Raw genomic sequence first — 11,980 nt, forward strand, 5'->3', positions numbered from 1 at the left:
TGAGACATGCTCAGATTCCTTTAGAAGGCCACTTGCTTACCATTTGATAGACCACCCCACCTTTGACCAACTGGGGTCACCTTCAAAATGACGAGTTTAGTAGAATAATGCCTGTCTTTTCATATATATATATATATATATATATATTTTGACGACTACTCAAAATAAGAAGTGGCTGCATTTTACATCCAAAATATCCAAAAATGAGCATGATGTGCATCAAAAAACAACCTTGACCCCACCCATAGATGGATTCCTCTTGAGTCTCGAAGAGTTTCTGGAGCACATTTTCGTGACCCAAAATAAATAAAAATAAAAAAAATGTAAAAGCAAGAGATCTAGACCTATAGACCAAGGACGTGCTCACAAGAAATACGTAAGGATTACAAGATGTCATAATGAGGCTAGAAAGAGAGTTAGTAGGATTACATGGGTTGCCTTCTCGATGTAAGTATCACAAGTAACCTTGTACGCATTAGGTATGTGCTCATTTACAGGGAATGAATTAGCATTTTGTTCAATGATTTCCATGTTTTTTAGGTTCCAAGGTCTCCTTTGTGCTGAAGTTGGATGAGTGCCAGATTGTGAAGGGAAGAATGCTAAAGAGTGTTGAGATATCGAGCTCGTCTAGTGAGGCGGTGGCCACTGATGACCCGCCTGGGGGATAGGCCCCACGCTTACACCACTGGCATGGTTGGTGAGATCATGGGAGATATGCGGCCAGTGGGATGATAGGCTGTGTGACAGCCATTCTAGAGACTGGCATAGTTATAGCGCAAGCTCATTTAGTCGGGTTCACACTATAGAGAACCCGTGTATGTATTGGTTGAGTACCTTTCATATTATGCGTACTCTTATTCTTGTATATGGTGTGTTGAGTGTTGAGTAGAGAAGAAGAAGATTTTCAGCCTCTCACCTTGTGTGTTCTCTATTAGGGTTTAGTGAGTGTGTGTGTGTGCTTGCAAGAGCTCAAGCTCTCTTCCCCTTGCATCTTTTCAAAGAGAATGAGTGTCACACTCATGAACCACGCTATGGCGGTGGCCTTTAAGTCTCCATCTGCTGCTACCACTGTTGTAGAAAGGCCTGATGATGAGGGAGAAATCACAGTTGATTTTCAAGAGCAAGGCCATGACAATATTTCACACACTAAACCATCATTCAGTGTTCAATCAAAGAAAGATATATCGTGGTTAGGAGCATTTGAGGTTCCCAAGGAGACACACGAGGTGCTATCATGGATCTTTGAGAGGTTGCCTTGGGTTAGTGATGTGATAAAGTCACAAATAGGGGGTGAGAAGCTCGATGTTGATGGTTTAAGGAGCTTTGACATTGATTGGCATCTTGGCAGGGATCTGAAGACAATAAAGTGTATGCTAGGTTGCTTTCAAGGTGCAAATATAGCTCACCCATGCCCTTGGTGCATGCATGGATTGAAACAAACAACCAAGAAGAGATGCTAGGGGATGGCCAATGGTCAAGAGGAATGCGAGGAAACAGGAAATTGTGAGGGAGAGAGGGATGGTGGTGTCCTTTCATCACCTATGTTGGTGCCTCCAAATAGGGACTTAAGGGATAATAGCTAGAACCCCATAATTCCTTTCCCTCTTAAGAATGTTCACTTTTATACTTTTCTTGCTTTCATGCGTATCTTTGACTGCTTCTTAAAGTGTCACATAGACTATGCGTTCACTATGCCCGGTAAAACTCAACAAGATGAGGCGATTGCTAGAGCAGAGAAGATCTTAAATGACATTGGTTGCCATGGGGGCAACGCGGAGATACGAGACCTCTAGAGTTTCACAAATGGTTTCTCAAAAGGTTTCAATGAGTGGAGACAAGGTGAGAAGGTTTCTCCAAAAGCCTTACAACAAGCAGGACAAGGTTCAGAAAAATGCAAACAGGCAACATGTCGAGGAAGGTGAAAATGTTTATGCGAAGAGATGGGAGTTGTGGAAAGACCTTTGTACTTGTACTACTTCGGACTACTTGGATGCAAAAATTGTTTTTTTTGTGTGAGCAAGTGCGGGAAAATTTCAATAAGGTAGTGCGGTTGATGAGTCAAAGCAGCACAACAAACGAAAATCGCAAACAATTTCAAGCAGAGTTGAAAAGCTTCATTGAAGCCGTGGTCTGCACATGGGGTGAATTGAATATTGTGCATTACATGGAAATATAATGCTTTTAAAGGTTTTGCAAAACAAATTTCTTCTTCTAATGAATGGTGGTTTTGTTTGTTATCTACAGCCTCTCTGTGTAGTAGTACATCTTGTACGCTCATGGTGCATATTTCATGAACACCTATGGCTCGCTTGACATGTGGAGCACCCAAGGAATGGAGAAAAGTCATTACCATGCAAGGGGAGTCTATTTCAAGAGCACAAGACATGGAGGTGGTAGGACTCAATCAAACCATCTCAAAGAAATGCTTGATTGGTTCTTCCGTTATACCTTTGGAAGAAACCTACCAAGGGAGAGGCCTCGAATGTCCAAATTGGCCCAAATTACAAAAAAGAAAAGTACAGGTCAGAAAAAAACAAGGTGGAGGGCAGGGACAGGACCTGCATGTCATGTGGCATGGAGGGTTACACATAGGAGAGAGTAAAGTATGGGTCCCTATAGACTTCAATGAGGCCTAGGGTTGATGTGGCATGGAGGGTTACACATAGGAGAGAGTAAAGTATGGGTCCCTATAGACTTCAATGAGGCCTAGGGTTGATGTGTAGGTGATCTATGGGGATACTATCTATTGAATGTAAATGGTTCTTTTTTGCCTAATATGTAACCATATTATCTTTCGTGTTTAAAAACCTATTTTTTTGGTGTGTGACATTTTAAAAAAACTAGGTTTTCATGTAATGATTACGTTGGCCACTATAAATGAGCACCCTCTCTCTTTTTGTCCATTTTGTACAAGCACTTTGAGAGCACACAAGCACTAACTCCTCATGGGCACAATCACTGCTTCTAAACTCGCACTGTACTTATTCTCTATGGAGGTCCCCATGCAACCTTATGAGGATGCTCTCTCAGCCCAGGAGCTAGAAGTCAAGGATTTGCACAACCTTGCCGCCCAGATTGACAATTTTGTTTTTGCATGTAGCATCTGCAAGGCTTAGTTTTCCATGGTGATGAGTGGGAGGCTACGTAATGACCCCTCCATACCACAAGCTGACCGCACGAGGGCGTTGCGGTTTGCTAGGAACATTGCAGAGCAGTCCATGGTGCAAATTCTGTTGCGGGTTTTGGAGTCCCCCTTGGTTTTGAGGACCGTGAAGTTATGCGTCATTACCAATTTCGTTAGATTGATTGGTAGTGAGGAAGCTTTATAATATCTTCAAATATAGTTTTTTTGATGACTGGAATTGTATCCCAAAGTTTTACGTTGCTTTGTAATACTTGAAGAAGTCTCAAGATGTTGATTTTTGAAATATGGCATGCTTGGTATTCCACATATTTGTGTGTTTTGATGCTTTGTGATAAGTGTCCCAGAAGGGTGCGAAAATTCATTGTGAGCAATTTGGCAAGAAAGGCTAATTTCACACCCTTCCGAACCAATAAAATATTTCCTTGATTTTATCAAATATTGTCTCCAGTGAACGCTTATTCGAATGATGCCCCATGCATTCAACATGCGTACGATTTGTTTGCATGCGTGTGTGACCTCTTAAAATTATAGTTTTTTAGGGAAATGATGGCATTTTCTTGTATAAATAAAGGTCGACCTCTATTTTTGCCCATTCTTACCCTCATCCTTACCCTCAACTCTCCTCACCATGGCACGAACAAAGCAAACAGTGAGAAGAAGATAAGCGAAGAACGACACACCCGATTGAGGGACAACGCAAACAAGAATTTGGAGTGTTACAACCGCAAACTCAAGAAAAATTTGATAGAGCAAGCTAGCTCATTAAGGCCAAGCAAACATGTAAAGTTGGTGGATTACGGCACGAAAGATAGCAGCGCAATAGAAACCTACATCGACACTGACACCGACTGCTGCTGGGGAGCCTACATGGGCACACATGGAGATTCCCAACCACCCAGCTATAGGGGGAGAGACCTTGCCATGCATCAACACGTAACATCAAGAGTAGAAAAGGGAGCAACAGGAGAAAGAGCAACAGCAACAGTAAGAGCAGCAAGGGGAGCAAGAGGAACAAGCACCGTCCCCAAAAAGAAATAGAAGAAAGTCAATGTATTACAGGCCTCACCCCCTATAACCACATCCCACCGATCATCTTCCTCGTGGCCTAGCTCACAGGAGACGCTCATGGTACAAGGCTTTCCAGGAGATATACGGCACTACCAGAAGTCCATGGAGCTTCTCATTCGGAGGGCACCTTTCTCATCAACGAATGCGCAAAGAAATTTTATGCGAATACAAGATGGAATGTCAGATGTAGTCGCTTACCCTGGAGGCCTTACAGGAAGCTACTGAAGCATATCTCGTTAATTTATTTGAGGACACATACTTATGCGCCATCCATGCAAAGCGGGTCACCATAATGGTAAAGGATATGCAGTTGGCCCATCGTATTCGCTGAGAAAAGGGGAACAAAAAATGATGTATCTCAATTTTCAATGTATCTCAACTTTTCAATGTATCTCAACTTTTCATATTAATGAATTTTCGATGTGTTTTATATCTTCCTTTTTCATATTAGATTATCTAATTGATTTAATCATGTAATATATCTTCCATCACGTTTCAATAAAGGGCCAGAAGGGTGCAAAAAGGCCCCTCCGGGCTACGTGCAATGGCCATTTTCACACCCTTCTGGCCCACATGGGTTTTAATTGTAACATAGTTTTTAACTGCAAGATATATCATCGCGAAGGGCATGGGGTGGGAAAATGCTGTGTACGGGGCCCTCGTACATGCCATTTTTGTGATGGCCAGAGGGGTGCAAAAGTGCTATGTCGGGGGCCTCGTACAGGCCATTTTCACACCCCTCTGGTCCTCCTAAATTTTTTTCCTAAAATTTGAAGGTTTTTATGAATATTAAAACTCAAATCCCTTAAAATCGGCCATAGATCAAAATTTCCATTAGCATGGAAATATCATGGAATTAAGATGCTCTATAAGCAACTCAATACATCATGAAGTTGATCTCCTCAAATTGTCTTTTCCCAAAGTGAAGAATGCAAGGGAAGAAAGATGATGTAAATACAAGACAATTGATTTTACACCTTCAAAATCAGAATGCATGTAATTTTTTATTTCCTTTTTTAAATTAAAGTAAATTAGATATCAAAAGGGATGGCCTCGTACATCTTCATGTGGTTCTCAATATCTTTTTGCATGCTCACTGATTCCCAAACCAAAGTTATTTTTTTTAATTTCCACCATTTTTTGTGGTTAATTAGGGGCTAAATAAGTTATTCTCATTCTAGGGAGGGTGTAAAGCTATCAAAATTGTGATGGCCAGAGGAGTGCGAAAGTGATGTGTACGGGGGCCTCGTGTCGTATAGACCATTTTCGAACCCCTCTGGCCCTTCTAAAACTTTTTGTAGTTTTTTCCCTATAATTTGAAGACACACCATTTTATATGATTAATTAGGGGCTAAAGAAGTTATTCTCATTCTACTGGAGGGCATAAAGCTATCTAAATCCTGATGGCTAGAGGGGTGCGAAAATGCTGTGTACGGGGGCCTTGTACAAGGCCATTTTTGCACCCTTGTGGCCCTTCTAAAATATTTTGTAGTTTTTTCCCTAAAATTTTAAGACACACCATTTTATATGATTAATTAGGGGCTAAAGAAGTTATTCTCATTCTAGTGGACGGCATAAAGCCTTCAAAATCATGCTGGCCAGAGGGGTGCGAAAAAGCTGTGTATGGGGGTCTCGTGCATGCCATTTTCGCACCCCTCTGGCCCTTCAAATTTTTTTGTAGTTTTTTCCCTAAAATTTGAATTTTTATTTCGGTTCATGTCATCAAGGGAAAACACGTTTATTTCACTTGAAAACCAACTAAAATTAAATGGCAAATATTTTCACATTACAAATCAAGCACATGTACTTAAAAAGCATCATTCTGCATTGTATTGATATAAAAAGTTACATATAGGATTTGGGAATACTTCTTACAAGTGAGGTTTGGCGCTTCTTAGCTATGGGGAGCTCGTCGGTTAGAATGGCAATGGCAAATTCTTGAGGTGAGTCATGGCCAAGCGACTTGGCAATTCCTAATTGGGCAAGCACCTTGCCTCTATATGCGCTCCCAAAAGTAGTCATGACTAAGGACTTTCTAACTAGGATTGCAAAACTGACTGACTGGCCAATAGTGGCCATGCAGAGTTTCTTTGAGAAGGTCTTCAATGCAGAGTTTCTTTGAGAAGGTCTTCAATGCAAAAAGGGAGAAGATGGCATCTGGTGTGAATTCTTTATGAATAATCACAAAGTCATTGGGTGGGAGGTGTCCGATGTAGTGGCAAGAGCCGAATATGGACCTGCAGTAGATTGTGTTCCCCACCACCGCATGGCAAAACTGTCCATCTCTAGCACCCTCTCTTGCTTATCATCTTCATTTGCATCAGCCTTTCTTTCCAAGTCAATGTTGGACTTGGATTCATCGATATTATGTGTTGGAGTTGTTGTTCGAGGCACAGCTACGAGGGATACACTTTGTTGCGCCGCTTGAAACTTCTCCTCGGTATGCATTCATAGTTGCCTCTCCAGAGCAATCACCACTGTCTCCTCCATAGAGTCTGTGAGTGGGAGGAGGTTCTCCTCCATGTTTCTTGTGTTGGAGTCGACGAATGGGAACTCTGCCTTCACCTTGAGCATGCTCAAGCACTCATCCATGCGGAAGCCACATGACTTTTCAATGTCATGCCAAAAAATGAAAAGCTCCCCCCTACCACAATAGGACATAGAGAGTCAATCTCTATCTCAGGAAGGGGGGCAGAGTCATCTTCATCTTCAATGGCGGTGTCGCCTTCCACTGGCCTCAAAGCGGTGCGGATTTTTTGAGCGCCAGTGCACCTCCTGGGAATTGTTTTGTGACGATGAGGCTTTCATTGACACCTGTGTGCATTGCACTTTGAGGTTCTTCCTTGTCGTGGTGGTGGATGAATCCGCCAAGGCATAGTTGTGGCATTTCGACCTCCTCTCCTTCTCAAAGGAAGAAAATAAAGCAGGCCAACCATGATATGAAGCGATGGTCAATGGCACCTCTGTTGTTGAGCTTCCGTACTTGCTTCTAGAATACAGTTGCAAGGGAAACGAGGACTATGACAATGTGGGCTCAAAGAATTTTCCGATGCGGAGTACACATGTTGCACCAGGGCCACCAATCCATCATGCCTTGTTTCCTTGAATCCTAGTAGACGCCCCTTCTAATGGTGCTCTTGAACCATATCTCGACGCTGAACTCGATGCGGTGTAGTGGCACTAGGCTGCAAATACACCCAATCTTCCTTTTGAAATTGTTTTTCAACCCAAGCACCGTGTTCATCCCTGGTATTGTGCATGAGCACCCCAACCTCGTCCCTTGTAGTTTTCTCTTCCACCACCTTCCTGCCATTGGGCCGATATCGTTTCCTCTGCCTTGTCAGAAGACCCAGTTCGGACATGTCATGTTCAACCTACTTTTTTGCATGGCAAAGTCTAGTTTTTCTTGCAAAGGTTGGCCAAGTGCTTGAAAAATATGGTTTTTTTTCCAACCAATCATTATAAAGGTAATGCGCAAACGTAATCGAGATCTAGCTCTAAAATGCAAAGAAGTGCCGAGATTATAATTAGAATGTATAAAATTTGTTCATGGGAAACAAAAGGCAATTCCAATTAGTTTTAAAATCCAACCGAGAAAAACGCATTCCCACTAGAACTCATGTGACCCCAGCCTTAGGCTTTAGGTGTTTCCTAGCTAGCAAAATGCAGCACGTGTGTAGAATGGCTGTCGGAGGGCCAATTTGCCGTCGGTCGCCCCCGTTGCCCCCTTCCGATCGACGGGCCATTGTGCTCCGTCATGGACGGAGCCCCGGCAGCACACCAGCGAGCCGGATCGGGGTGTTGGCTGTATGCAATCCTGTGAGGGCACATAAACGAGCAGAACGAAAGAAAAAATAGCATGGTTGGGAACCGCTTCGCTTGGAGGATGCCTTCCCTTCTCTGGAAGAAGAGATGCTGCCCCAGCCTTCGGTTGAGAACCTTGTATACATCGGGCTCAAGTGCACAAAACAGAAAAACCTCGCCTATGCTCTGCGCTTGCACGCCTACACGTGCGAAAGTGGTCTGCAAGCTCATACATCACTCGGGAACCACCTCGTCTCCATGTTGGTGGAAGTTGGAAGCATGGGCAATGCCCAGAAGGTTTTCGACAGGTTGGTGTTCAGGAGTGAGTGCTCCTGGAATTCTCTCATCAATGGTTACGTTGAACATGGGGATTCAAGGTATGCTCTCACCCTGCACCAGAAAATGCAAGAAAATTCTCTACATCCTAGTGGACGTACTTTTGTCACCTTATTGCAGGCTTGTTCTAAGCTGAAAGATGTGGAAAGAGGTTGTGAAATACATGCTGAGATTGCCAGAAAGGGGTTGTTAAAAACAGACCTCTTTGTCTGCAGCGCCTTGGTGAACATGTATGCCAAATGTGGCTTACTAGAAAAAGCACAAGAATTGTTTGACTTTCTTCCAGTTCGGAACACAGTCACATGGAATACACTGATTGCAGGATATGCACAACACGAGCATGGTGAGGAAGCACTGCACTGTTTTGAACAGATGCAACTCCAGGGTGTCTCTCCAGATGCTGTCACGTTCACTTGCAGCCTGAAAGCCTGTGGCAGCATTGGAGCCACAGACAAGGGCAGCGAAATACATGCTGAGATTGTCAGAAAGGGTTTGTTGAAAACGAACCCTTTCATTGGCAGCACATTGGTTGACATGTATGCCAAATGCGGCATGCTAGCTAAAGCACAGGAAGTGTTTGACATGCTTCCTATTCGAAATGTAGTCACATGGACTGCTCTGATTGCAGGATATGCACAACATGAGTGTGGTGAGGAAGCACTGAAATATTTTGAACAAATGCAGCTTGATGGTGTCTCCCCAAATGCTGTCACGTTTGCTTGCAGTTTGAAAGCCTGCGGCATCATTGGAGCCATAGACAAGGGCAGTGAAATACATGCTGTCATTGCCAGAAAAGGGCTGTTGAAAACAGACCTCTCTGTTGGCAATGCATTAGTCGATATGTATGCCAAGTGTGGCATGCTAACAAAAGCTCAAGAAGTGTTTGACATGCTTCCAGTTCGAAACATAGTCACATGGAACACACTAATTACAGGATGTGTGCAACACCAGCAAGGTGAGGAAGCACTGAACCGTTTTGAACAGATGCGTCTCCAAGATGTTTTTCCAGATGCTATCACGTTCACTTGCAGCTTGAGAGCCTGTGGCAGCATTGGAGCCAGAGACATGGGCAGTGAAATACATGCTGAGATTGCCAGAAAAGGGCTGTTGAAGACCGATCTTTCTGTTGGCAACGCGTTGGTTGATATGTATGTTAAATTTGGTTCACTTGCAAAAGCACAGGAAGTGTTTGACATGCTTTCTGTTCGGAACATAGTCACATGGAATTCACTGATTACAGGATATGTGCAACATGATCATAGCGAGGAAGCACTGAACTGTTTTGAACAAATGCAACTGGAGGGTGTCTCTCCCGATGCTGTCACATTTGCTTCCAGCTTGAAAGCATGTGGCACCATTGGAGCCACAGACAAAGGAAGTGAAATACATGCTGAAGTTACTAGAAAGGGGCTGTTGAAAACAGACCTTTTTGTTGGCAGTGCATTGGTTGATATGTATGCGAAATGTGGCTCACTTTCAAAAGCGCAGGAAGTGTTTGACATGCTTCCAGTTCAAGATGTAGTCACATGGACCTCACTGATTGCAGGATATGCACAACATGAGCATGGTGAAGAAGCATTGAAGTGTTTTGAACAGATGCAACTGGAGGGTGTCTCTCCAAATGCTGCCACGTTCTCGTGCAGCTTGAAAGCCTGTGGCAGCATTGGAGCCATAGACAAGGGCAGTGAAATACATGCTGAGATTGCGAGAAAGGGGATGTTGAAAACAGAACCTATTGTTGGCAGCGCATTGGTTGATATGTATGCCAAATGTGGCTTACTTGCAAAAGCACAGAATGTTTTTGACATGCTTCCGGTTCGGAACAAAGTTACATGGAATGCATTGATTACGGGATATGCCCAGCTAGGAGAAATTGAAGATGTTCTCTGTATCTTTGACAGAATGATAGGAGAAGGGAGTGATCCTGATCCGATCACATTTATTAGTGTTCTTAATGCTTGCAGCCATGCAGGTCTGGTAGATAAGGGCCAGACATGCTTTGGGGCCATGGGCAAAGACTATGGTGTCACTCCTACACTTATCCACCACACTTGCATGGTTGATCTGCTTGGCCGTGCAGGCCAACTAGACGGGGCACTAGCAATGATGATGAAAACACCGTTCCATTCTGATATTGTGATGTGGCTTGCTGTGTTGGGTGCTTGTCGAAAGTGGGGCAATGTGGAGCTTGGAAGACAGGCCTTTGAACAGGCAGTTCGATTGGATGAAAAAGAAGCTGCAACCTATGTTTGTATGCGTAACATTTATGCAGATGCTGACATGCAGGAGGATGCAAAGAAGGTGGAGGCAACGAGAGTGGACAAAACCGGCATCAGAGAAGTCAAGAAAACGAATGAATTGATGTTAGTTTCATTGTGAAAATAACAAGCATGGAAGAAGTCAGGACAACGTCGGCGAACTGATGGTAGCTTAATTGTGATGCATCCTAACACCCTCAAAGCAGAATTATTCATGCAAAACTAGAAGAGCTTTACCTCAAATTGCAGGAGCAAGGGTATGCCCTAGATTTGCATCGAGTGTGACAAAACATACATAATGATGCAAAGGAAAAGGCATAGTAAGCCTTCAATGCAGATAAGTTTTAGAAATTGAAGTTAAAAAGGATCAACATGGACTAAAGAAGGTAGTGAAGAAGATCTTGTCAAGACGCTAGGCTATTGAAGCCAAGGAAGTGCCACTTGTTGATCAGGGCAAGTGAAACCAATCCCGTCAAGTGGGAATAGACTCCGTTGGACACTCACACGCGTAATAGCACAACTTAAATATCACAATTTGAAATGGACAACTTAATAACAACTGAAAATAAAATGAAATGAAATGTTGATAGATGGACACCAGCACTGGGGCCGGAACGGGCCGACTCCCCCCTCAATATATGATATATTATTGGGAGTATTTAACAAATACAATGCTCCATGGGTTCAATGAACCAGACGATGTCCATGTACAACTGAGATGAATACAGGACCAAACAAGAGATTCGAAGTAGACGTTCGAAGGAGAGCGACCCACTTGAGTGGTCAAGTCTCTACGGTCCTGTGCCTTCACTGGAATCCGCGGAGAGTGCCCCACTGGTGTTCCAGGACCACGCCCAAACAGGCGCTCCCGTACTAACGCTTGGCTCTCCCGATCTCGGCACCCATGGACCGTGGTTCTCCAAAGGCTTGCACTACCCGGCCACCGAACGAGTGTTAGCGGTAGAGAGAATCCTTTATCAGATTTACAACAAAATCCCTTTACTTAAATCTGAATCCACTTACTTGTAGCCCATTAATGAAAGACGAATACCCGAGGCGTCCGTGTGTAGCTACTTGAGAGGGACACGAGGGTGCAGCAGCCTGGTGAGGAGGATGAGGAGCAGCTGCCTGTGTAGAAGGTGTATCCACGAGAAGAGAGGGAGATGCCGCCTATGGAAGGGAGGTGCAATCGCCTGCAAAGAAGCACAGCCGCCTGAGGGAGGCAGAACCGCCTGTTGTGGAGAAGGTGCAACCACCTGCAAGGGAGGAGGAGGAGGCGCAGCCAATAGCTGAAGAGAAGAAGGTGCAGCCGCCAGCTGAAGAACACGGAAGCCGTCTGGTTGCAGTCGCCTGTATGGGCAAGAGACAC

General features: G+C 44.0%; 1 protein-coding gene across 1 annotated transcript; it reads left to right on the forward strand.

The window, feature by feature from the left end:
* The first annotated feature begins 7,832 nt into the window (after nucleotides 1-7,832).
* On the forward strand, nucleotides 7,833-11,305 carry LOC147607632 (pentatricopeptide repeat-containing protein At3g09040, mitochondrial-like). The gene has a single exon (XM_086790315.1). It carries the CDS (start codon nucleotides 8,126-8,128, stop codon nucleotides 10,730-10,732), a length of 2,607 nt encoding a protein of 868 aa, XP_086646441.1. The 5' UTR covers nucleotides 7,833-8,125; the 3' UTR covers nucleotides 10,733-11,305.
* Nucleotides 11,306-11,980: the final 675 nt, after the last annotated feature.

Source organism: Cibotium barometz, chromosome 55 (assembly GCF_041138505.1).
Source record: "Cibotium barometz isolate CiBa-2024 chromosome 55, ASM4113850v1, whole genome shotgun sequence".
NCBI lineage: Eukaryota > Viridiplantae > Streptophyta > Polypodiopsida > Cyatheales > Cibotiaceae > Cibotium > Cibotium barometz.